The sequence below is a fragment of the Eurosta solidaginis genome, chromosome 2 (assembly GCF_040869045.1).
Source record: "Eurosta solidaginis isolate ZX-2024a chromosome 2, ASM4086904v1, whole genome shotgun sequence".
Lineage (NCBI taxonomy): Eukaryota > Metazoa > Arthropoda > Insecta > Diptera > Tephritidae > Eurosta > Eurosta solidaginis.
In genome coordinates this window covers 276,043,156-276,070,627 of record NC_090320.1, presented here as the reverse complement: position 1 = coordinate 276,070,627, position 27,472 = coordinate 276,043,156, and the positions used below count along the sequence as shown (strand labels likewise).

The 27,472-nt window shown below is 40.3% G+C and overlaps 2 protein-coding genes across 3 annotated transcripts; both read right to left on the bottom strand.

Moving 5' to 3' along the window:
* Positions 1-9,290: 9,290 nt before the first annotated feature.
* On the bottom strand, positions 9,291-12,978 carry PIG-Wa (Phosphatidylinositol glycan anchor biosynthesis class W a). The gene is made up of 2 exons (XM_067770055.1): positions 11,567-12,978; positions 9,291-10,416 (listed from the first exon to the last, which is right to left on the bottom strand). Exons 1-2 carry the CDS (start codon positions 12,432-12,434, stop codon positions 9,722-9,724), a joined length of 1,563 nt encoding a protein of 520 aa, XP_067626156.1. The 5' UTR covers positions 12,435-12,978; the 3' UTR covers positions 9,291-9,721.
* Positions 12,979-16,577: 3,599 nt separating this feature from the next.
* Eogt (EGF-domain O-GlcNAc transferase) lies at positions 16,578-20,095 on the bottom strand. 2 transcript variants are annotated; one of them, XM_067770053.1, is made up of 4 exons: positions 19,935-20,095; positions 18,437-19,876; positions 17,258-17,475; positions 16,578-17,180 (listed from the first exon to the last, which is right to left on the bottom strand). In XM_067770053.1, exons 2-4 carry the CDS (start codon positions 19,511-19,513, stop codon positions 16,754-16,756), a joined length of 1,722 nt encoding a protein of 573 aa, XP_067626154.1. In that variant the 5' UTR covers positions 19,514-19,876; positions 19,935-20,095; the 3' UTR covers positions 16,578-16,753. The 2 variants fall into 2 exon arrangements, with proteins under 2 accessions (XP_067626154.1, XP_067626155.1); XM_067770054.1 differs by having other exon boundaries at positions 18,437-19,859.
* Positions 20,096-27,472: the final 7,377 nt, after the last annotated feature.

Here is a 27,472-nt window from a genome sequence, read left to right as displayed (position 1 = left end):
CGGTCGATGTCAGGATCAAATATATAATATTGCACAGAGTGGTGTATGATAAACGCGATGCCGCCTCCATTTCCGCTCTCGCGGTCTTTCCTGTGGACATTATACCCAGAGCAGGTCTGCAATGCAGATCTTGCTGTGAGTTTAGTCTCTTGAATCGCAGCAATGCGGATGTTGTGCCGCTTCACGAAATCGACTATCTCCGTAATCTTCCCAGTTAATCCATTACAGTTTAACTGCAGAATTCTGAAGTGCATAAGGGGAGACGCCGCCACTCTGGGGGTAAGTGACGGGTGACTACGCCTGGGTTGCGGAAGGCCAGGACGCAATTGCTGTTGTGGCCCTGGGACTGGGCGTCCTTGGGCAAGCATTGGGGTACCCGGATGATTTGGGTTTGCGACCTGGCAACATGGCGCGATGAAACCCGTCGGGGGGTTGCCGTCGTTGAGGCCAGAACATCTAGGAAAGTGGCACCGCCCAAGGCAGGAGCTGCATTGGCGTAGACTACGGGACGTCCTAGGGCGTGAACAGCAAGGAGCCAAACAAGATTTATAGAAGTTACGTGGACGTCTGGTTTTGGGGTCTAGCCCAGAACAACCTGTCCGATGCAACCATCCCTTACACGAGACACAGTGGCAAGAGTATGACCGTCCTAAAAAGATTCTTTTCTGGCAGATGCAGCAAAACCATTTCGGTTTGCGGGATCGCCTTTTTTGTGTATTGGGTACAGCACACTTGAATTGAAATCTGCAGGCATGCGCTCATCCGACCATATTTTACACGCTTCCCAAGGCAGTCGGTTCTTTGTACCGGAGCGACTCGGGAATTTTCCCGACCAAGGACTGTCATTTCAGTGTAACCCCATTTAATTTGATGCGTCCCTCCCACAAATTGTCATCCTCCCAGCAGCTCCTGGCAGCGGGACTGCTCCATATTCTCTTGCTCCGGGAAGGTATCGAACCCAATCCGGGTCCTTCTCCTGACCCCGGTCCTGAGACATGGTGTAGCTGCTTCTGCCGGAAAAGAATCTTTTTAGGACGTTCATACTCTTGTCAGTGTGTCTCGTGTAAGGGATGGTTGCATCGGACAAGTTGTTCTGGGCTAGATCCCAAAACCAGACGTCCACGTAACTTCTATAAATCTTTTTTGGCTCCTTGCTGTTCACGCCCTAGGACGTCCCGTAGTCTACGCCTTAGCGCCCCCCCCCCCCTACTACCTTCCAGCAGCCCCGCTGCTCAGCAAGCCACAACAAGTACCCGATGCTGGTGCCCCACGGCGCCACCAACTCATAGGGCTGCTCCCACTCATACCTACAATCTCCGTATTAGAGTCGGGAGCAATTCCGAGCATCAGCCCCTGCCCCCCTCTCGCCCCCCTCTTTTCCGGCAGCAATTGTGTAGATCCCTCCCTTTTGCACCGTTTGCCAGCACAGAATATATATGTTTGCGAAATCCGCCCAATGCAGCTCCTGCCATGGACGGTGCCACTTTCCTAGATGTTCTGGTCTCCGCGACCGCAACCCACCGACGGGTTTCATTGCGCCATGTTGCCAGGCCGCATACCCAAATACACCGGGTACCCCAATACTTGCCCAAGGACGTCCAGTCCCAGGGCTACAACAGCAGTTGCGTCCTAGCCTTCCACAACCCAGGCGTATTCACACGTCACTTATTCCCAGAGTGACGACGTCTCCCCCTATGCACTTCAGAATTCTGTAGTTAAACTGTAATGGATGTACCGATGTACTAATAACCAACACAATTAATTTTATAGTAAACTTAAAATATATGTACACATTTACGTATTTAGAACTCCCAGACCATTTTAGAGTAATAAATCTTTAAGGCTATTCCTAACATTCTAAATGCACCAACAAATGACTCAGTGGCATCTTCTGTACAAAATGGTCCAAAAATACCGAGCGAACCCAACGAAAGAAATAATCGAACATATCGATTTCTCCTTTATGTCATTGTGACATGTGAAAAGGGGAAAGAAAGGGGATCGAGGACGGCACTTCCGGAAAGGTATCGCTCTCTTTTGATATCCAGACTTCAAGGTGTACACATCAGTCGGTAAAGTTATAAATATAATTAATACTTGGTTAGTTCATCATAAGCATCAGCCATCCACGGGGCAATTGACTTAACAAAGGAATTATAAGTGGAAGTACCCGTACGTCGAAACAAAAAGTATATGGTAACTGCATTGTTATAGCTGTGCGCTGAAGAGTACGAACATTATATTCACCTGACGATATAAGTTTTCCAACTGCTGTATTTTCGAACACGTGGGATAGAAGATTTAGAAGTGAAGTTACTAAAGCGTCAAAGTAAATCCTTTTTGGTTCCCGTCTTCGGACAACACGCATTCTTATTAGACTATTATCACTCTTTAAGAGTTTAAGAGAAAACAAAAATGTAATAGCTGAGATGTTAAAAAGTTTCATTGTATACCTTTATACATACTGAGAGCCAATTACGAAGCAAAGGGGAAGAATAGCTAGGAAGGAGTAGTTACTTTACTTACGCGGTGATCAGTTTCCACAGCCTCGCGTACAAACGTAGTAAAGTTTCGCACTGGTAATCAGCACCAAATGCTCAAACATAAAAAAAAAACCCAACATATATAAAAAAACAAAAGATCATTTTAAAAGTAGTCCTTAATATATTTGGTTACTAAATGGTGTAATTATCGTTCTTAGTAACATCATATTTCAAAATACGAAAAAGTTTTGTTTAAGAAAAAAAAAAAAAAAAAATATGAAGGAATAGAGAAAAAAAAAAAAAAACTATGCAAATATAGTGGCAAAACCACAACAAAAAAAAAAAATAACGTTAGTTAGAAAAATATGTGAAAGGAAAAGCATGAGAAATTGAGAAAAGAGGTGCGCAGAATCCCTGAGTTGAAAGCACAGAAAAAAAATTAGTCCAAAGTGATAAAATAAATACCTAGAATTAATTCGTAAAACTTTAATATACATATTGAAGCAGGGAGGAACTTGTAAATTTGGGAAACGGTAAAACAAAAAAAAAAAAAAAACTTGTTCACAACAACGATAAGCAGCGACTTGGAAGGCCTTCGAAGCAGCGCTCTACAACAACAAGCAAGTAAGTGACTCTTCTTCTTCACAATATGTTTTTTTTTGGATTTATAATCATACTACTGGTATTAATATTGCGATATAAATTTAGTTACACATTTTTTTTCAACGAAATTCCTTTCGTTCTTATTCCGCCTCTTGGTTCTGTTTTCATACTTCTTCTTATTAATTTAGTTGTTATATAAGATCACAAAAGAAAAACAAGTGGGTAAAACAAAGAATAAAAAAAAATTATAAATATATAGTATGTAGTTATAAAATTATGAATATTTTTGAAGTAGCCTTGGCAGGAAATTCTGCAACAACCAGATCACATTATACATTTTAATTACGTTGGACATAATTTCGTTAGCACCCCAGCATAACACATATATATATGTACATACAAAAAATATATATGTATAATATACATTAGATACATATATACATTGAATATGTATATAGGTTGTCCTGTATGGAGAAGAATGTGAATAAACCTGAATAATTTAATCTAGTATGGTTTAGTAAACTTTGAAAAGTGGTCTGAAATTATTTGGTTTTGGGCGGGTTGATGGGGTTTCAATAAAACATCATGAGACCATGGAAGGGTGGGCGAGAATGGCAGCTTTAAATAATTGCGAAAGCTGCTAAGCATGGAAGTCTACGCCAAATGGAATTTAGGCGGTACTGGTCTGTTGTTTTGCGAGTACGATAGTTTCATCAGTGTGCAATTTCTTTCTCTGTATGAACCTTCCCTTTACGGTATTCCTCGCTGTCCCTGAAGCTCCGAACTATCCGAATCCACCCTACTGAAGCTGCTGGTTACTGCGAGTGCACACTATAGGGCCAAAGGGTCATTCCACTGGCAGGAATATGAATCAATGTAAACGCCGTAGGCTCGTTTATATACGTGGTGAAGGTTTCATAACATGGATTAACTGGGAAGATCATGAAGCGGCACAACATCCGCATTGCTGCGATTCAAGAGACTAAGCTCACAGCAAGATCTGCTCTGCAGACCTGTTTTGGGTATAATGTCCACAGAAAAGATCGCGAGAGCGGAAATGGAGGCAGTCTCGCGTTTATCATACACCACTCTGTGCAATATCATATATTTGATCCCGACATCGACCGCAGAGACAGTGTCTTAGAACGTCAATGCTTATCTGGCCGGTCAGGCGATGCAAACCTAGAAATCATCAACATATACATCCCTCCTGACACCTGTTGCCCCAGTGGATACCGCCCTAATATCAGCGCCTTACTCACTGGCAACAATCGCATTGTCTTAGGCGATTTCAATGCACATCACGATCTATGGCATTCAAACTTGCGGGAGGACAGCAGAGGTGAGATGTTGGCGGATCAAATAGAAGAAACGACGTTCTGCACAATAAACGGAGACGCCCCTACACGTATGGTAGGAAGCTGTCACAGTTCGCCGGATATTTCAATTGTGAGCGCAGAACTCATAAACTGCGTCAACTGGCAGCCGATGGTAACATTGGCATCCGACCACCTGCCTATACTTATTTCGCTCGAGCACACCGCCGACTTCATCGTCACAGAAAAACCCACTTCCATAAACTTTAAAAAAGGAAAGTGGGACGATTACAAATCCTTTGTAGACAACCGCTTTGCTGCCCTCCCTTTCCCGACTGATGCCCGCCAAGGGGAGCGTGCTTTCCGCAAGGTCATTGAATCCGCCTCGGCTCGTTTCATTCCCGCCGGTAGAATTCCCGAAATTCGGCCCCACTTCGCGGCAGAGGCCGCAAGTTTAGCGAGAGAACGTGACCTTATAAGACAGCTCGATCCCGGCGATCCCCAAATAACGGATATAAACCAACGCATCAGATTGCTAGTGGATAAACACAAGCGGGCGAAATGGGAGGAGCACCTAAGCGGTTGTAACCTCTCTGTCGGTGTGGGTAAAGTTTGTTCCACCGTAGAGTCCCTATCGAATCTGTCTAGGCACAATGACAAAGTTTCCATCGCCTTTGGATTCTACGGCCGACAAAGATAGATGGAGGGCCAACAGACACGCACAATAACATAAATTCAGCATGTCACCAATTACCGTCACCGCCAAAGAGGTTGAGGATGCCATCGGTTATGCTAAACCATCCAAAGCAGTGGGCCCAGACGGCATAGCCATGCCGATGCTTAAAAGCCTAGGTAAAGAGGGTTTCAAATATTTAGCGCATGTCTTCAACCTGTCTCTTTCCACCTTTGTCATTCCCGAAAAATGGAAAATGGCCAAGGTGGTCCCGCTACTAAAGCCTGGGAAACCAGCTAACATAGGAGAGTCATATCGCCCGATATCTCTCCTATCGCCAGTAGTTAAGACGCTTGAAGCCATTTTGCTCCCCTACTTCAAAGCAAATTTGCAGCTAGCCTGTCATCAGCATGGCTTCAGAAAACTCCATAGCACCACCACCGCACTAAATGCCATCAACACCCATATAAATTGCGGCGCTTCCCAAGGCCGTCGGTTATATGTACCGGAGCGACTCGTGATTTTTCGCGACCAAGGACTGCCATTTCAGTGTAACCCCATTTAATTTGTTGCGTCCCTCCCACAAGTTGTCATCCTCCCAGCAGCTCCTTGCAGCGGGACTGCTCCATATTCTCTTGCTCCGGGAAGGTATCGAACCCAATCCGGATCCGTCTCCTGACCCCGGTCCTGAGAAATGGTTTTGCTGCATCTGCCAGAAAACAATCTTTTTAGGACGGTCATACTCTTGTCAGTGTGTCTCGTGTAAGGGATGGTTGCATCGGACAGGTTGTTCTGGGCTAGACCCCAAAACCAGACGTCCACGTAACTTCTATAAATATTTTGTGGCTCCTTGCTGTTCTCGTCCTAGGACGTCCCGTAGTCTGCGCCTTAGCTCGCGCCCCACGGCGCCACCAACTCACACGGCTGCTCCCACTCATACCTACAATCTACCTAGTAGAGTCGGGAGACAGAGAAGATCGCGAGAGCGGAAATGGAGGCGGCCTCGCGTTTATCATGCACCACACTGTGCAATATCATATATTTGACCCCGACATCGACCGCAGGGACAGTGTCTTAGAACGTCAAGGATTATCTGTCCGGTCGGGCGATGCAAATCTAGAAATCATCAACATCTACATCCCTCCTGTCACCTGTTGCCCCAGTGGATACCGCCCTGATATCAGCGGCTTACTCACTGGAAACAATCGCATTATCTTAGGCGATTTCAATGTCAATCACGATCTATGGCATTCAGACTTTCGGGTGGACAGTAGGGGTGAGATGTTATCGGATCAAAGAGAAGAAACGACGTTCTGCACTATAAACGGAGACGCCCCCACACGTATGGTAGGAAGCTGTTACAGTTCGCCGGATATTTCAATCGTGAGCGCAGAACTCGTAAACTGCGTCAACTGGCAGCCGATGGTAACATTGGTATCCGACCACCTGCCTGTACTTATTTCGTTCGAGCGCCCCGCCGACTTCATCGTCGCAGAAAAACGCACTTTCATTAACTTTACAAATCCTTTACAGACAACCACTTTGCTGCCCTCCCTATCCCAACTGATGCCCGCCAAGGGGAGCGTGCTTTCCGCAAGGTCATTGAATCCGCCTCGGCTCGTTTCATTCCCGCCGGTAGAATTCCCGAAATTCGGCCCCACTTCCCGGCGGAGGCCGCAAATTTAGCGAGAGAACGTGACCTTATAAGACAGCTCGATCCAGGCGACCCCCAAATAAGGGATATAAACCAACGCATCAGATTTCTTGTGGATGAACACAAGCGGGCGAAATGGGAGGAGCACCTAAGTGGTTGTAACCTCTCTGTCGGTGTGGGTAAACTTTGGTCCACTGTAAAGTCCCTATCGAATCCGTCTAAGCACAATGACAAAGTTTCCTTCCTGCCTTAGGCGATAAAGTGCTGTCGGATTCGAAAAAATGCGCGAGCGCTTTCTGCCGTCAATAAGTAATGCATTCTACGGTCGACAAATATAGACGGAGGGCCAACAGACACGCACGTAAACATAAGTTCAGCGCGTCACCAATTACCATCACCGCCAAAGAGATTGAGGATGCGACCGGCCATGCTAAACCATCCAAAGCAGTGGACCCAGACGGCATAGCCATGCCGATGCTTCAAAGCCTAGGGAAGAGGGTTTCAAATATTTAGCGCATGTCTTCAACCTGTCTCTTTCCACCTTTGTCATTCCCGAAAAATGGAAAATGGCCAAGGTGGTCCCCCTACTAAAGCCTGGGAAACCAGCTAACATAGGAGAGTCATATCGCCCGATATCTCTCCTATCGCCAGTAGCCAAGACGCTTGAAGCCATTTTGCTCCCCCACTTGAAAGCAAATTTGCAGCTAGCTTGTCATCAGCATGGCTTTAGAAAACTCCATAGCACCACAACGGCGCTAAATCCCATTAGCACCCAGATAAATTGTGGTTTAAATGTCTTAAAAGGTGGACCGCAAATTATCTGGGTGGTCGGCAGGCATCGGTGCAATTCAGAAACGAAATATCAAAGCCAAGAAGAATTAAACAAGGGGTGCCTCAGGGTGGTGTCCTATCCCCACTTTTGTTTAATTTTTACATTTCAAAACTACCTTTGCCACCAGAAGGAGTTACTATCGTTTCTACCGCCGATGACTGCACAATAATGGCAACAACCCCGGGCCCAAAGATCGATGAGCTTTGCAACAGAATAAACGGCTACCTCCCTGATCTATCCAGTTTTTTCGCCTCGCGAAACCTGGCATTATCACAGACTAAATCATCCGCGACCCTACCCAACTTGGACGTCCCAAATGTCGACCATTTGAACATCCATGTCGATGGCACTACGCTACCGACTGTCCTACACCCCAAAATCTTGGGTATGACGTTTGATCAGGGTCTACATTTTGGTGAGCACGCAGCCGCAATTGTTCCGAAAATCCATAGCCGTAATAAAATCCTCAAATCCCTTGCTGGCAGTACTTGGGGAAAAGACATAGAAACGCTCATTACCACATACAAAGCAATTGGCCAGCCTTTTGCGTGCTACGCGTCCCCTATATGGTCGCCAAGCCTAAAAACTACCCACTGGAAGAAGCTACAGGCCTGCCAAAATACTGCGCTCAGAACCACCACGGGCTGTCTTCTTATGTCCCCAGAACACCATCTACATAATGAGGCGAGAATAATCCCCATCAGGGAGAGAAACGAGATGCTAACCAAACAGTTGCTGTTGAATACCCAGAAACCTGGGCATCCCAACAGACATCTGATTGATGAGCCAGCGCCGCCTAGGGAATTAAGGAGTCATCTCCGTAAGCATTTTGAGGAAATACGGCACCTGAGAACTCAGCCGTATGAAGCAAAAAAACACAAGCAGGTCCTTGGTGAACTCGGAGTTCAGAACTCCACAAACAGGCGTCGGATCTTTATGCCGGGAATTGCCCGGTGAATCCAGTACTCAAAGAACAGTACCCAAAACTTGCGGAAGAGGAACGCATACTCCCCAGGGAAACGCGCGTCACTCTTGCTCAACTTCGTTCTGGCTACTGTAACAGGTTAAACTCTTACATATCCAGAATCAACCCCGACATACAAAATGTATACCCCGCTTGCAATGTGTCCCCACATGACACCAACCATCCCTTTAGTTGTAATGTGGAACCAACGCCTCTAACACCCCTTTCATTATGGTCCACCCCTGCTGAAACAGCAAGTTTCCTTGGACTCCGGTTAGAGGAAATTGATGACGATTTGTGATCGGCCGCGGCTATTACGTGGGCCGAAGCACTGCTACAAAAACAACAACAACACTCCCTTGTCCTTTGCCGGATATCGATCCATTAAGATAATAGCCCCGACCATGTCGGGAACGATTTATATGGCAACATTAAACCTTCAAGGCCATACCTCACTCCTCACCCCCTAGTTCCATGAGGAGCTTGGGGTCGCCAGAGCCTCGTCTGTTAATGAAACAGGATTCGCCGCGGGTAGGTGAGGTTGACAATTGGGTTGGAGAAGCTATATATTGCGCTGGAAACCCTTGAGAGGGTTACGCTACACAACCCCTTGAATCCGTTTACGCCGAGCTTTTTGTTTTTAAAGCTGTCTGTTTGGAGGTAATCCCGCCTTGCGTTTATTTATTTATTTATTTATTTATTAAATAATGCGTAAAAAAACCACCCGCTACAGCAGCGCCCCTTGCTGAAAATGAGTCTAATTAATTTACTATTAATATAGGTATCAAACTTTTTTTATTACTTGCCATACTGTTTTAGATAAAACTAATAAAACCCACCTATTATTAAACAATATCACATTGACACGTATAGCTTATGAAAATTATTGATATTGATTAGCCGATAGTACGCTGTATACAAATATATTAAAGCTAAATGTACTTACAGCGAGTCAGTTTTTTTTAACAAAAAAGGTAAGTTTTTATAGTTTATAAATTATCGCCAACATCAGACCGATTTTTTCTTATCATAGTTTGGTAAGTCTCAATAACATTCCTTACATAGAATAAATTAACAATAATATATACATTAATGCTTCCAAAAATCGCTTATACCATGATAACGTTTATTTTTAATAATAAATAATGCTTAAAAATAGCTCTCTTAACTAAAAATTTGAACAAACGAACGTCTTATTACGCTATTTTAATCTGAAAACGATGTAGTACATGTACAAATAAATTCAAAATTAGCATATAAATAGTTAATATAACAAAACTTTCAACATCGCTCCTTTCCTTTGGTCTCAAGCACATATTTACTAAACCTGTCAGCAAATTAGCTAATATGAAAAAGAGAAGGCCATTCATATTTATTGCATCTACTATAGCCGGTACAATATTCTCCCTACCAACTTGGGACTTGGTGTGCAATAAGCCACCTTCATGCTGGTGCACTTGACTTTCATCTGCTTTCGGTGCAGCCTTACCTCTGACAGGCCAAAGTGAATTAACAATTAAATTAAAAACAATCATAAAAAAGAATGTCATTGTAAGTGCAATTGCCAGTATCCATAAAACATAGCCTGAATTGCATGTTACACGCGCAATCGAAAAGCTGAAGATGCAACCAAACACTAGTAACCAAAGACAAATACAAGCTATGCCGGTCCGCTTCAATTTAGTCATAAATGCATGATAACTCAAAAAGGTATCGTTCATTCGTAGAGATTGTCCAATGGTGTAGGATAGTAGATATAGCGCTACAAAACCTGGTATTGAGAAGATTCCCTCACGATTAGCTGAGATCAATGTATTGCGTGGTGTATAAGGATTCATAACAAATTTGGCGACGTGAAGTTGAAGTGCAAGTTCGTGAATTCCAAGAACGGCTGTAAATAATCAATGAAAAATTTACTTTCCAAGGAAAAACCCGAAGTCCAATTAAATTAAACTATATACATATAAAACTTTTTCTAATTTAACAGATCTGCCAGAATGTATGAAAATTATCGTACCAGTTGAGGCAAGAGTTAGTCCGTTGTCTATACACTAGCAATGGAAATTGGATTCGGTGGAATAGAGGGAGTAATAATGGTAATAGGAGTGAGATGAAGAGGGGAATAGCAGGAAGGATAGGAATAGGTGAGAGAAATGGATGATAGAGTAGAATACGACGCCAAAGAGAGAATAGAGACAAGCAAATTTTCGGCAGGAAAAAGACGACGGGTACAGGTAGTACTCAAGAGCTTCGTATGGTGTAAGTAATTTAATAGACGTTCGCCAAGAATTCGAGTGAGCGCAGAGACTGAGATTCAGCAGAACCAACAGTGAATTTCGATTGTACGCAAATATTCTCTACTAAACCCAGGAGGGCCGATTGAGCATTGCACTCGAATCTCTATGCACCTAAAACTCGGAAAACGATTTTACTTAGATAAAGAGGATCAGAAAAGCCTTACCAAATACAAGGAAGTTTGGATATAAGTTTGCAATGGGTAGCAGGATCACTATTCTCCTAGCTGATGAGGAATGTATAAAGTGATCAAAAAAAAGAAAACTCCTTCCCGATTTCATCTATACAATTGATATGAATATTGAAATGAACGGGTTTTTATGTGCCCCTTCAAGCGGTAGACGCAAAGATTAAAGACATATCATAATAGTTTCGGACCCAAATGGTACAAGCCCGACCAACTCAGGTACGATTTGATATGACCAGATTGAATTTTCTAGGCCATCCCGCTACCCACATGAGGAACTTGGGGTCGCCAGAACCCCGCCTTTTAAAAAAAACAGGATTCGTCACTGGTATGTTATGTTGAGAATTGGGTTGGAAAAGCTATAAATTACTCTTTGAAGCATTTGCGTATTTTAATCGCCTCTAACGACAGGCATACTGGCCGCGGGTATATTCCAAGCCCCTAACCCGTAACGGGGGTTGTTAAGGCGTATGGCACAGGGTTCTTAGTTCATATTACAGCCTAAAATTTTACATATAGCTGCAAGAATTAGTATTCTCATTATTTTGTTTATACTCACCTACACCCACAACAATGTGCCTCCACGGATTTTGTGCAATACCGCTAAATATAGAACCAAATAGCTTGGTTAGACCCAGTGTAAAGAAGGCATTCATATGCCTGCCGTATTCAAGCTCATCCTGTTCGTAGCTAGCTAATGTGATTGCTGTGGTGCGTAATATGCCCATCACAAGTAACGCCGCCGCCGGTCGTAATGCAGACCAAAATTCAGAAATCGTTTTCGGTGGTCGTGAAACAGCGCCCATAGCAAACACAAATAAACCAATGCCTGTATCCATTAATCCAACACCATAACGATGAGTTTTGCGAAAATGTTTTGGAAAGCTTTTAAAATCTACAGCGAGTATACAAACTACTGTGAGTAGATTGATAGTGGCACGATTTAGGGTCAATACGAATGGACGATGGCCACCCATAATATACCAGCGTTTATAAGCGTAACTATCATACACCACATACAATGCGATTAATATACAGATTCCGGAGGCTAACATCATATAAATGAAATACTCATTCCAAACGCTTAAAAATAAAACGGTGGGCACCACAATAAACAGGAACTCAATTAAGAAATTCAGTTCATTTTTGATTAAACTGAACCGCTCCTCCATGATCTGACAGATGATACGAGCTAACGCGTAAAAAAATACAATCGGCGTTATTGTCCACAGCGTATGGCCGGCATTTTCTAATGTTTCCCATTGCTTTTTATCGTAAACGTTCATTTGGGCGATAGGCGGTCCGCAATCCGTACAAGTCACATACGAAATTAAACATAAGAATTGTTGCTTCCCCGTGCAGTGACACTGTAGTTCTGGTGCGACATAATCGCAGAACACATAGCCAGTCCTCTCAATGATTCCCATGTCGTTTTGGGCTGATATTTAACTTCCGGCTAACTTTGATACTGTTGCGTAAACACTTTGTTAATGTTTGTTATTGTATATATGCGCTTTCAACACACATCCAAGAGGCAATGAATACGTTGCTGATAAGAAATATATTAGCTATTAATACATATGATTTATTTAATCAAATTGCTTCTGTAATCTCCCTAGTAAATTGGCAACAATAATATATAATTTGTGTAAACAAAAACAGCTGATCCAGGGCATTGTTTTTATAAACAGTAGAGCTGCTGTATGTTCATTAATAAAATCAGGCTGGCGAGCATTAAAAAATGAACTTCGATAAAATATTTTCCACTTACATCATTTACATAATTTTGGGCGAAAATACCAATCGCATTTCAAAAGAAGTAAAGGGCCAATTATTCGTGACTTAAAACCATATAACCATAACCAGCTAAAACAGCTGATCGAACCAACCTTATGGAAATCAATGTAATGGATTAATAGTGACATACCATAACGCTAACGCCATAACCATACCATGGCCAGCCAATAGGTTTTTGGTTTCTCGCCATATCCATAACCTAAAAATATTTAAGATGGTGTATTTAATAACTTTTTGTAGATTTTATTCATTGTTTTGGATACGTTATGACTAAGACACTTGTCTTTTGTGCCATAAGTTTGTAATTTTTCGCGTTTTCTTCTTTTTTATCAAATTTTCACGATTTTTGGGTTAAGGCACCATTAATCGATCATATTGGAGATGGTTATGGATATGGGTATGGTTACGAATATGGCGTTAGAGTTAAAGGCCAAATTAAACTTCCTTAACCCTAACGCCATAGTATTTACCATACCCATATCCATATCCATCTCCAATGTGATCGATTAATGGTGCCTTAACCTAAAAATAGTGAAAATTTCATAAAAATGAAGAAAACGCCAAAAATTACAAATATATTCCACAAAAAATAAGTCTCTTAGTCAAAACGTATCCAAAACAATAAATAAAATACACAAAAAGTTAATAAATTCACCAACTCAAATATTTTTAGGTTATGGATATGGCGAAAAACCAAAAATCAATTGGTTGGCTATGGTATGGTTATGGCGTTAGCGTTATGGTATGGCACCATTAATCGATTACATTGATTTCCATAAGGTAGGTTCGATCAGCTGTTTTATCTGGAAGTTTAAAGCCGGAGTCATTGGTGCCGTATGTCGTATCGCTGTATCCGTATCCCTAACGTAATCAGCTGTTTATCGTTACGACGGTAAACCAAAACCCAATTGGTTGGCTACGATACGGTTACGACCTTAGCGGCACCAATAATCGATTGCATTGATTCTCATAAGATTGGTCGAATCGATGTTATAAGGTTACCGATACGGTTACCGATAAAGCACCAATGTCTGCAGCTTAATTCACCCTTAAGGAAGGCTAAGTTCGGGTGTAACCGAAATTTACATATTCAGCTACCAAATTACAGCTTGCAAAACTTTTAAATTACCTTCTTTTAAAAGTGGGCGGTGCAAAATTTTACTGTTCAATGTCCAACATTTTTCTAATTTTCTATTCTGCGTCTTAAGGTCAACCCACCTACCAAGTTTCATCGCTTTATCCGTCTTTGATAATGAATTGTCGCACTTTTTCGGATGCGATTCAACTGTTTTTCATTTTAATATTGTTTGGTGGCTCAAAATTTTACTGTCCAATGTCCAAATTTTACTAATTTTCTATTCTGCGTCATAAGGTCAGCTCACCTATCAAGTTTCATCGCTTTATCCGTCTTTGGTAATTAATTATCGCACTTTTTCGCTATTTCGAAATTTTCGATATCGAAAAGGTGGGCGTGGTCCAATTTCGTTAATTTTAAATAGTGATCTGAGATGAGTGCCCAGGAACTTACGTACCAAATTTCATTAAGATACCTCAAAATTTAGCCAAGATATCGTGTTCAAGGACAGACGTACGGGCGGACGGACGGACAGACTCTGTGAGCTCTGCTCAGCTGAGCATAATGACTTTTGCCTGCAGGTTTTTGACTTTTGGTTCGACGTTCGACCTTTCTAATCAAATGATACATCAAATTCTCGGGAGAATACCCGGATTTTGCACGGATTTCCTTTTGACCCACGCCTTTGAAGGACCGACCAATGCAGAAAGGTGTTCTGCGCAAAAATTTTCTCGATCCCACCCCGGTTTCGGAGGGACCCGGAGTCGGAGGGAACCGGGGTTTTTCGTAAATATTTTTTGAAAGAGTTAAAATTTTCGCTTTACTCCTCTCCCGATGGACGCGTATTAGCAGTCAACCCCTGTTCTAGACTTTTACCGAAAACACTTGCGCATCTTTTCGGTATTTTCATATACATAATAAATACTTTATTAAGTTTCACCAACAGCTCTGGAACTACTTCGCTATGGTTTTGGTGCTTCTATCAAACGAATATGACAAGTATGTATGATTATAGAACTCCAGATTATCTGCACCAGGACAGAGTTTGAAGTTCCAAATGCTGATCCCACTTCCTTACCTATGCTGGCCCACAGATCGATGAGCTTTGCAACAGACTAAACGTCTACCTTCCTGATCTCTCCAGTTTTTTCGCTCCACGAAACCTGGCATTATCGCCGGCTGAATCCTCCGCGACCGTATTTACAACATGGACGTCCCAAATATCGACCATTTTGAACATCCACGTCTATGCCACTACGCGACCGACTGTCCTACACCCTAAAACCTTGGGTGTGACGTTTGATCAGGATCTATATTTTGGTGAGCATGCAGCCGCAATTGTCCCGAAAATCCAGAGCCGTAATAAAATGGCAGTACATGGGGAAAAGACAAAGAAACGCTCATTACCATTCACAAAGCAATTGACCAGCCGATTGCATGCTACGCGTCTCCGATATGGTCGCCAAGCCTGAAAACTACTCACTGGAAGAAGCTACAGGCCTGCCAAAATACTGCCCTCAGAACCACCACGGGTTGTCTTCTTATGTCACCAGAACACCATCTACATAATGAGGCGAGAATACTCCCCATTAGGGAGAGAAATAAATGCTAACCAAACAGTTCCGGTTGAATACCCAGAAACTTGGGCATCCCAACAGACATCTGATTGATGAGCCAACACCGCCCAGGGGCTTAAGGAGTCATCTCCGAAAGCATTGTGAGGAAATACGGCACCTGAGAACACATCCGTATGAAGCCAAAAAACGCAAGCAGGTCCTCAGTGAACTCCACAAACAGGCGTCGGACCTCTATGCCAGGAATTGCCCGGTGAATCTTGTACTCAAAGAATAATACCCAAAACTTGCAGAAGAGGAACGCACACTCCCTAGGGAAACGCGAGTCACTCTAGCTCAACTTCGATCTGGATACTGTAACAGGTTAAACTCTTACCTATCCAGAATCAACCCCGACATACAAAATGTATGCCCCGCTTGCAATGTGTCCCCACATGAGACCAACCATCCCTTTAATTGTTATGTGGAACCAACGCCTCTAAGACCCCTCTGTTTACGGTCCACCCTTTTGAAACTGCAAGTTTCCTTGGACTCCCTTTAGAGGATATTGATGACAATTTGTGATCGGTCACACTTATTGGATGGGGCGAAGCACTGCTACAACAACAACAACAACAACATTGTTCTCTCGGTAAACCCGCAGCGTCAGCCAAAGAATTTGGCCAGATTTTCTGTATTCTCCCAACAGGTATGATACTTGTCTTAACCTATTTCGTGATCTTTCGAGCCTTCCGTTAATGAAAGATGATGGAATATGGACATATAACAGCGGATTCTCTCTTAAGGCTTATCGATGCACATTTTCTAAAAGAAGATGATCCGGAGGACTTAATAGACAGTCATTATATTTCGATGTCGGGTTGGTAACTTATCCAAAAGGCGGTAAAAACGTTTACAAGGTTTGAATTGCCGAACAGGATCTGTCATGCACATGAATTTTCGGGAAGAAATTTTACATAGCCGAGGGTTTCCCAAAAATTCTGAGGTGGGTTGTTTTGCAAACGATATAATATGGAACGGTTTTCAATGTTTACTAAAATAGGGTGCTTTCGAAATGGCAGCTACTTTGCAGACGATACGTGTTGATAGCATGTGACATAGTTCAAAAAAGTATAGAATCGATGTCGGTTCTTTTTACATAGATCAGTTTATTTAAGTTACAAGTTATAATACATTTTTTAAACAATTTCCAAGTTTTTTAAAAATTAATACAAAATTTAAGTTTACGCCGCTTAAAACTATCCAACATCACAATGAGTAAATAAATTTTAAAAATACTGAATACTATATGCATATATTTCTACAGCTCACTTTTAGCTTCAACCTGCCGATCATGGTCACTTTGGTTCAAAGTGAGTTTCTCACTCTGCTGGGTATGCAATTTTTGAAATTCACTATTTAAATATACGTTTTCAGCAGCTTTATCTACTAAACGTACAAATTCTTTTATATCAAAACGATAATTAGTGAATTTTGCATGAGCTCCACCTTGTGGATGATGACCCTCATCCTGGGGATAAAGTAACCCATCGCGCTCCCAAGTGATATAGTTAATGCCCCTTAAGCGAGCCAAATCTTTATAACAATTAGGATCTTCACAATTGTATAATTCAAAGATTGTCGCCCAATTAGGTAAGAAGAGCAGATGTGTAAGACCAGCACCATGCATGCCAATGAGGATGTCTGTATTACGAGTAATAGCCAATTGTTCGCTGAAAGAGAGGCCTCTGCAAATGCAAATAAAAACAGAGAATAAGAATGGGACATGAAAGAAAATAGGGATATAAAAAAAATAAATATCCACCTCTCGAATGATATGCGTTGCACATGATAACTGCTATTAGTACCTAACGCCTCGAGTAGCTCATTTTCATTCAAAACTTGTCGATATTTTGTACGACGTGATAAGAATGTAATACGCAATTTCGCCTGGGGTATGGGAGGACGAAATGGTATTTCTAGGCGATGTAGTATGAACTCGGAGAACGCACGAAATAAACCACTTCCTTGACAGCCATGAATCTGAAGCAAGTATTCAATATTTATAACGGTTTTAAATAATGTTGTTGGGAATTATAAATAAAAAGGATCGGACAGAGTTTCAATGCATGACTGCCTATTTCGGGGCCATTTTCAGGAAATTTTCCTTATGGTCTTCGGGACGCTTACTGGAATATATCAGGAAAAATTCGGAATAGTTCTTTGAGTCATATCGAAACTACAAATCGGACCATTCCTGAATAATTTCGGATTTTTTTATCGAGTTATTTTATCATTTCAATTTTATTTCATGATATATCGGAATTGCTTTGGTTTTGTTTCCATATTATTTCGCATCTACTGCGTAATCTTCTTAGGATCAGTTCAGGTCTGAATTCGGGATAATTATGTTGTTATTGTAGTTATAGCGATAAGGGCACTCCTCGAAGGTTTTGAGGAGTGTTATCGATGTTGATGGTCCTTTCCGAATATAGGTCCGGTACGTCTCCGGTAACAAGCACCATTAAGCTAATAGCTCCACCATTTCGGGAACAATTTAATATGGCCACACTGAACCCTCTAGGCCGCCCCCCCCCCTCACATGCTGTTTCCACGAGGAAGTTGGGGTCGCCAGAGCCTCGTATGATACATGCGTCTCTTTCTAACAGGACTTGCCTCGTGTAGGTGAGGTTGGCAATTGGGTTGCGGAAGCTACAGCCCCTTGAATCTGTCGGAAGAGAAGTCGTTTTTGATAGTCTCTTCTCAGATAAAGATGAGGTAAGATTTCGAAATGAGTACCCCAAGTTATTATCCCCGAGGAGGATTCGATATGACCCCTTCTATATTTATAGGGCATACTCTGTATGTCACTCAACAAATTTGCTCTGATTGATGTATGTCTCGGAATCATGGACGTCATCCAAGATGTAATGGCCTTTGAAGCATTAAAAAAAACTTCATAAAAAAGAGTTGTGATCCAAAATAATAAAAATTCACAACTTACCAAAGGCGTATTATAAAACAATCCAAATATCATGCGAGGCAACAATGGTAAAACCACATTTCGGAAGCACACCCGCTTCCCTTTCACATCATTCAACGTCCATACGCGCTTATCAGAGAAAGCTTTGAATGTTTCCGAAAATGGTGAGTCATAAGGATATGTTTCCCAAATTAAAATGCGCGAATCTGTATGAAATATCAATGGATGCGATTGATTGACGAACAGCGAGGCATATAAATTGAAGAAATCACAAAAATGGTGGTACATATTATAGGTAGCATCGATTTTCATAATATAAGTGGGCGTATCTACAAACAAGTCACATGTGTCACTATCTGCCAACGGTATTTGCAACTCATCAAAATTACGCAACTCTGGGGCCCAGGACTGCAAAGCACCCATATGATCCAATTCGGCCTCCAAGCGCGTTCTGTTCAAACCACAATGACCCAGTATTTGACCAGGCTTTAAAACATCCATATGATAGCGTATCAATTCTTTACGTTGGGCCAAATCACGAAAATCAATTAGTAAATTACGTCCACGACAAAAGCGTAAATACTTGCTACACTCCAACGATGAATCGGTTATATAGCTGGGTTCGCACAGAAGTGTTAATTCACTTACTTGTTGTTGTATATAACCAAAATCGGCTTGATTGTAAAATGTTTGCACTTGTGCAGCTTTACTTTGTACCCAACCATTATGTTCACCTGGGCATGTGGGCGTTTGAAACCTTGTCTCTGGTGTACAATCAAGTTCATGGCCCCAACATGCGGTGGAAGTAGTGACGACATTTGCTGTTAGTTTGTTTGTAGACAATGTTGTCTGTTCGTTGTTTGTGGAGGTGTTAGCAAAAAGCACACGTTGACATTCTTCGTTTTGTACACATTCTTCACGCACTTGTGGGAATGTATTGAGGTAGCGTATTAAATGATCGGCGGGTAAATTTGGCAAAGGCGTTAGTTGTGCATAAGGTTTGGTAGCGGTGATACTTTTGGTGGTCTCTGCGGCATAAATACATGTTATCGTGAGCTGACTTAGATAAATGAGTATTACGGCAAGTTTGTAATGCATCTTTTTATAACTCCTTCACAGCTAGTTTCTACATAAATTACTTTCGAAAATAATACACAGCTTTATTGCTCTAATTACGTTTGGCAAGACAATGCGGCATTGCGAATTTAAGGCGATGTAGCGGCACACAAGATTATAATTGGTATAAAAAGCCGGTTTCATTTAGCAGCAGCTGCTGCTACATGTTGATTCACCTCGAGTTTTATGTTAATAGTGATCTCACCATCAAGTGATTGCGTCTTTTTATGGCAAAAATTTGCTTTGCGTTTTAAGTCGCGCTCTCTTAAATGTGATTCTAAGCTGGCTAGTGGTGAACCGTGTCTCCGCTTATATGCTCTTGATGTTACTATGAAACAAATGTAGCTAATCAAAGCATATACCACATCAGTACTAATCAAACCAGGTGATGGTTACTACTTACCTGACCTTCAATTTGATATTCTTGTTTCTTATGCAGCCCAAATTGTATAAAAATTTTTGGTCTTCGCGAATCGGTTGCTTTTTTTTGTCTATTTGTTGTTTAACGAGTTTTGCGAGTTCAACTGTATCCTCTAATAGAGTTTTTTTGTCTGTTTTCCTCAGCTGTTTGTAAATTTTGTTTCTATTTGTTTTTGTTGACACTAAACAGCTGAGTATAAACAAAATGTAGGGCTAGTGCTGCCACACTACGGGTTTTAATAAGGTGTGCTAGAATTTGTGTTTACCTTTCCTGCGTCACCACTTGGCGGTAAAAGTAACGCATAGCTGAAAAAACAGAATCTATCCGTTTGTGTAAAAATATGGTAGTTGTTTTCTTTATCCCCCAACGGTTAAAACTCCCATGAAATTCCTATTACCACAATTACCGGCAGTTCAAGACGGCAAGTATCTCAATCCCCCTCCTAAGGTTCTTGGAAATCATATGTTTCCGAAACCTGCCCTACTCCGAAAGTCCCGTTAAAATTAATTAAGTTTTTATGTCTTTCATATTTAACGGCGTTTAGATATTTATTTCTTAACGTGAGTAAAATAAAACATGTAAAGGTGAGCTTCAATTTCACAATTCATTTCAGATAAATTACTTTTCTATATTACACGTAGCACCGTTTACAAAAAAATGTCTCCCAATTTCCTCTTACAATAAAACTTGATAAGTGAAATGTCATTTATTCAAAACTATTTTTGCTAAGTTATAGGTTATTATTCTAGTCTACGACCCTTTTAAATTTGTTTTATATCTAAGTTGCCGTGGTTTTAACCGATCCCGTCCATTTTTACTAGAAAAATTTTCTACTATAGGGAAATCTTGTATACCCAATTTTATTACTATCCGTTGATTTTTCTTCGAGTTATGGCTCCCGAACATAGAAAATTGCTTAGCCATAAAAGGGGCGATGCCACAACCATTTTCAAAAATTTTACTGTTTCATAGTGCAATTTAAAAACTAAAATTCCATTGATACAAAGCCCTTTTTCGCTAAGATGTAGCTTATTATTTTCGTCTACGACCCTTTTAAAAATCTTTTATATAAAAGTCGGCGTGGTCTTTCACCGATCTCCTCCATTTTTTCTTGAAATATTTCCTGCAATAGGGAAACCTGTGTACCCAATTTTATTACGATCCGTTAATTTTTCTTCGAGTTCTGGCACGCAAAACATAGAAAATTACGAAGTCATAAAAGGGGCGGTGCCACGACCATTTTTTTAAATTTGAAGTTTTCCTATTTATTGTTAAAAATCCACTTGAGAAGTGAAATACCATTGATATAAAGCTCTTTTTTGCAAAGATATAGCTTATTTTTTTCGTCCACGACCATTTTAAAAACCTTTTATATAAAAGTGGGCGTGGTCCTTAACCAATTTCGTTAATTTTTCTTCCAAGCATTCCCTATATTAAAGGCAACCTCTCTGCCGAATTTTGTTACGATAGGTTTATCGATTTTTGATTTGTGATTAATAATATTTGTAAAATTGATTTTATCACAAGTGGGCGGCGACACGCCCATTTTAAAAAACTGTTTTCAAATTTTCATCAAGAGTCTCAATATCAGTCGAAAAGTCAAATTTCAATATTCTAGGTGTATTATTTACTAAATAATCAGGTTTTTTGTGTTTTCCGAAATGTTATATATTGTGACGAATCTTAGTGACACTAAGTGATACTCACATCACTAGTCTGATGCTAAGTAAATGAAGCCACCACAACAATAAAGGAGACAGTTACTTGTATCTACATAAACGAATCAATCATTATGCCTACACATATGTACGTACACGCAGCGGAGAAGCAACGCACAACCACATGTATATATCTGAGATACTCCGGAAAGTATGCAATAATTGTGCAAGTATCACTCACATATACAAGCGCATGGGGTATGAGAGAAGCTATAAAATCGAACATCTGTAGTTATAGCTGAGAAATTTATAGCTGATAACTAACTAGTAAATTCTGGAAATAGAAGCGCCTAGAAATATGTCGGCGAGTAAACCGGACAGTATAAAAGCGGCAACAGTTGAGGCACGACAAGTCAGTTTGATTTAAGCAGGCTATCTGTCGAGCAATAGAAGTGTTATTTTGAAAGCTGTCTAATAAAGACCATTTTGCATTATCGTGTTATGGATTCGCATTTTCTATGGAGCAGTAAAGAAGGCGGTCGGCATGATGTGGTGGTGCACAGTGGCTAGTCATTGTCGGCTGGGGCGGGTCCTTGCCAACCTTACTATTCCTGCGCCATAAACAGAAAAAAGTTCTTATCATGCCTATTCAATAACTCAGCTGTCAAAAAAAAAAAAATTGACAGAAGCGCAGAGACCGACTCAAAACGCTTATCAATTCAAAATAAAACGACATCCGGTCGACCCGGATGCCACGGACAGACCGTTAGACATTCAAACATTTAAAATTCAAAAAGAAATTACCGAACCGGACATGACCGGTTACTACTCTAAAATCAAAAATCAAAAAACGGCTGAAAAATAAAAATACAAATAAAATGGCCGAATATACAGAGGGGCGCCGCGGGTGTTGTTGCGACGCCCGGTGCATATACCCACCCTCAAATCCATGGCCACCGATGGCCCCTTACCTGGTAACCCTAAGTGCCTTCTAAATGATTGCGATAGTCAGCATTCCCATTTTAAATTACAAAATTTATTCAAAATTCATTATTAATATACTGTTGTTAAACCTTTTCTTTGAAAAATCATTGGATTATTAGCTAAATTTCTAATATAAACTATACTCTCTAACAACAAAGGTATTCAAATTAATTTGCTTATATTTTGTTAACAAAAAATATATATAAAGTTCTGTGTTGGTTATTATCGTCTTGTTGTTCGAAAGATATTGCCCGCAATAGGGATTCATATGTATATATATATATATATATTGCATATGTATGATATAAGAAAAAAAATTAAATTGAAATCCTTTTGCCGAATCGTGCATAATCGACGAATGGCTGCTGTCGCCAAAAAAAAATTTCTTTAAATTTATGGTTGAGCTCCAAAAATGAATCGCTAAAACGTTTCACGTGATAAAGACGGCTTATTATCAATAAAATTTATAGAGCCAACTTCAAACATTTTAAAGCGACAAAATATATTATTAAAATGATAAAAAAAAAAGATGTATGCCCTTTTTGTAAAGCTAATGTTTAGGTAGGTATTATGTAAATTGAATTATACTCGTAAATTGCTGAATACATTTTTAGTTATATTTAAAGAGTTTTGTTCAATATAATGTATATAAGATGCATTCTCAAATAAACGGAGTACGTTTGAATTAGTTTTGAGCGTTTTAAGAGGTAATTGCTGCTTAACCTGACTGAGACAAAACTGCCTGTTTATTTGGGAAGAAACCTTTAAAATGTGTAAATAATTTTGTAAATTAAACTGCTGTTGCATTCTTTAATATTTTGTCAAGTTGCAAAACATAAGTGTTCATGTAATAATTATTCTGGTTATATGATTAATACAAGCTAAACTTAAATTGTGGAAATCATTTATGTGTATTTTTTTTCTTCCCACTCCAACCTCGTATGTTTGCATGTAGTATGTATGTAGTGTATTTAATGAAATAAATATGAACGAAGAAAACAATTTTATATATGTAAATTTAAAAACTAATTTTAAATACAACTTTAGCTTGGCGTTCCAAGCGCCATTTTTTCTGCTTTTCCATTCAAATCAAAATTTTTTATTTTCTTTAATTTTTTTGTGGAACGAACTCACCCAAGTCAGGTTGCAGGCCATTGGTGTTGGCTCTGCCGTTGTCGTTGTCGTTGCAGGTTGGTGTTGGTACTGTTGGTGGTTGTTGCGCTCTGGTCCGAGGTAATCGAATGAACCTGGTGGCGATAAAGCTTCGTGCTTACCTTTACAATCTGGATAACTTGGTAATTTTGGCGTTAATTGTATTACGCGGCAGCGTACTGCTGGCCCTGGAGGCGGAATTGGTGTCGGACGCTTTTTCCAAAGGTGGTAGTGTACCTCGTAAACGTAGAGAAAGGGGTTTATTCTCGGATACCAATGGTTCTCATCAACAATTTGTTTAGTGCCGTCCGAATCCGAATCGGAATCACTAGAACTTTCCTCACTAAGTGTGACTGTGAAACGCCGACCTACTTCACTGGATATTATATACGTTGAGCTTGCGTCAACACGACACCACCGAGATAAGGTTTACTACCACCTGTTTTTCTTCTAGTAGTTGGGCTAAGGAATCGGCCTGCAATTCCTCGTTGCAGTCTTCTGGTTCTTCCACAATGCTCGCTTGAATACGTGCACAGCCGGCTAGGGTGTTTGGCGATTAGTTAAATATACGTGCGGATGTGCAGTTGATGTAGCAATAGTGCTAATAAAGCAGTTGGCGCCTTGCTGTTGAAGTTGTGCCAACAGATGTTACACGATCCTTTTTTTTTATCGCCGGGCCGCCACAAATTTAGCTGCAGTAAAATCACAATTCTTCTTCCTTTTACTTCTTGCCGGAAACTCATGGCAATTTTCGCTAGTGATCGCCGGTCTGTTTTTTTTCTTGTTTTCCGATACTTTTTTATCGCAACTTTCGCCCCATCACTAGTCACTAGGTGTGTTCGCGCGAACACGCTCCCAAGTGGACCGTAACCGTAGACCATAACAGCAGACCGTAACAATCGAATATTGGAGTTATTTATTCAACAGTTTAGTGATTCGAACGTTAGCAGAAGGTTGCGAATAAGCGGAATTGCTGTAAATTCGTTACAATATATAAAAAGTGGGCGTGGTTATTATCCCATTTCGCTCATTTTCAATACCAATCTATTCTGGGTCCAGATAAACTAGTGTACCAAATTTGGTGAAGATATCTCAATATTTACTCAAGTTATCGTGTTAACGGACAGACGGACGGACGGACGGACATGGCTCAATCAAACATTTTTCCGACACTGATGATTTTGATATATCGAAGTCTATATCTATCTCGATTCCTTTATACCTGTACAACCAACCGTTATCCAATCAAAGTTAATATACTCTGTGTGCAAAGCACGCTGAGTATAAAAATATATCAAAATAGAATATTCGGACATGTTTTTCCTTTGAAAAACATGTAAAAATGTTTGCGTTTAATTCGAAAATGGTGATTTTTTTGTGGCTGAAAAACTTTACAAAAGTTGAAATTGTGTATGCCCCACTTTATATTCTTTTAAAAAATACAAAAAAAATTAGGGACAGTGCGGGTATAAATATGAGATTTAATAAATCTTAAAAGTTATGCCCGGTTTCTCAGTACGAGCTTAAACTAGTTGACTAGAGTACCACTTTGTTCAATAACATAAAATTTTGCTGCTCATCTCAGCTTAAGCGGATGAAATGGCAGGGTTAAACTCTAGCCAACTTTAACTGTAGTTTAAACTCGCACTGAAAACCGGTCATTAAAGATTTGGGTAAAGATATAACATAAAATTTTGCTGCTCACCTCAGCTTAAGCGGATGAAATGGCAGGGTTAAACTCTAGCCAACTTTAACTGTAGTTTAAACTCGCACTGAAAACCGGTCATTAAAGATTTAGATAAAGATATGCTATAAGCCTCTATGAAATATATTTGGCTTGGCCAGTTCCGTTTCATTGAAGGAATGTCTAAAATTATTATATTTTTTTTTTAAATAAAAACGAGTTTCTGGGTGTTAGACTTAGTGTCCATATCGAGAGATTACTTAACTCCAAATCGTTAATTGAATGACTAGATTTTCCAAATCAATTTTACCTTTCGATAATCGGTAATTATGGACAAATAATGCCGAGACGATATAGAAAAAATACCATTTCTGGAATGCCATCTCTACTTGGAAGCTCGAAATAAAAGCGAAACGTGAAAATTTTACGGACATTAATCGAGTTCCTAGAACGGATCGTCTTCATGTATATAGAAATTGTTTGCTGTGCGTTAGCCTCGTTGAAACTCACAAACGGCTTACTCGATTTCGAAAGTTTCTAAGTTTTGTTCGTTCGTTATGATTCAAGAATGGTTAAAATAAGGTTTTTCGAAAATTAGACTTTGTCTATGAAAATGAAAATTTAGTGGGCATTCTTTTTGAATCAGGTAACCCAAGTTTTGGACAAAAAAGTCTGCCCGGTACATTCGTAATTTATAATAAATCAGAAAACGCGTATTTTTGTGTATTCACACTCCTCCCATAGGTAAGGTTCTATTAAAACCTGCAGTTCTCGATAAGTCTAGTTGAAGGTTCGACTGCTAATATGCTACTAAAAAATTGAGAGGTGTCAAAAGACCCGTATTAATCTCGAGAACAATAACCCGAAGGCGGAAAGTGATAATTGTATCTCTGTCCGGAGATATTTGCAGTTGAATTTGGCGATTTTCATGTGGTTGTTGTAATGTTGGTGTACCCACAATCATTAATTATTACGTTCCATTGGTGCGTGAACCAGATACGGATAGAAATTCAACATGCAAAAGCAACAACAACATTGTGATCTTCATATTTATCTGGTTCAATTTCTGATCCGTATAGCAGTTCTGTTCGTTTCGTTTTCTGTAGTAGATTTTTTGACAGCTAACTACATTTGAGTTGGTTGCACCCATGGCTCAACTATATGGTTGGCTCATCTCTACAACAACAACATACCTTTTTTCACATTGCCAAAATCAGCGTGTTGGTGTTAGACGAATGGAATGGACTGAAAACATAAAACTTAGCAGCATTTGTAAGTAGTAAGAAAATATTGTAAGTTCGTTTTTTTCATTTTAAGTTTGCCATCTCCTTCTGACAAGCCCTACTCCAGTGAAATGAAAAAAATAAAATCAGCTGGTGAGATGAACCAACTATAAAGTTGAGCCATTGTAGCATTGAACTAAATACATATACATTTGTGTATACATAACAGATTTCGCCATATTTAGAAGCAAAAACACTGAAAGAGTAAACAACTTGAAGATGATGTAAGAAAAATAAATAGTTTGCTTTCGTGCGAAACTATTTCAATGTTAATAATTCTATCAGTATCTTAAAATTTTGTGTACGTTTCTTCTTATTTTCAACAAAACAGATGTTTTATATTAGTGCTGCCAGCTCTCATAAAGTTGATCCAGATCGTTCCAATGAGATTTGAGCCAGAGCCAGATCTCGATAAACCAATGGAACGGCCCTCATATCTTTCGAACGAGTTAAAATTATTATTTTTAGCCTTCGGATTATTAATACTGATGTCAAGACGAGTCGTTTGACACCTCGATATTTTGGACGTGTATTAGCAGTCGACCCCCCAACTAGACTATTACTCAGTTCTCCGTTGCATGTGTCACTAACTCAGGTTGGGTATTTCTATTTTTGCAGCAGTGTTACTCCATTCAAAGTGTTGGATTCGTCTCGTAGGAACTTGTCACTGGTGTGGTACTTCACAGTGAACTGTACGCAGTTGAGTATAAAATTATTAGGTCCTTTTCCAATTAACTGGCATCCCGTTAATTTCTGCCA

Coding starts and splice junctions, on each gene's coding strand:
- PIG-Wa (XM_067770055.1), bottom strand. CDS start 12,434: ATGGGAATCATTGAGAGGACTGGCTATGTGTTCTGCGATTATGTCGCA. Junction 10,417..11,566: donor GCACATTGTTGTGGGTGTAG/GTGAGTATAAAC, acceptor GATTATTTACAG/CCGTTCTTGGAATTCACGAA.
- Eogt (XM_067770053.1), bottom strand. CDS start 19,513: ATGCATTACAAACTTGCCGTAATACTCATTTATCTAAGTCAGCTCACG. Junction 17,476..18,436: donor TGTTTTATAATACGCCTTTG/GTAAGTTGTGAA, acceptor TACTTGCTTCAG/ATTCATGGCTGTCAAGGAAG. Junction 17,181..17,257: donor CAACGCATATCATTCGAGAG/GTGGATATTTAT, acceptor TTGCATTTGCAG/AGGCCTCTCTTTCAGCGAAC.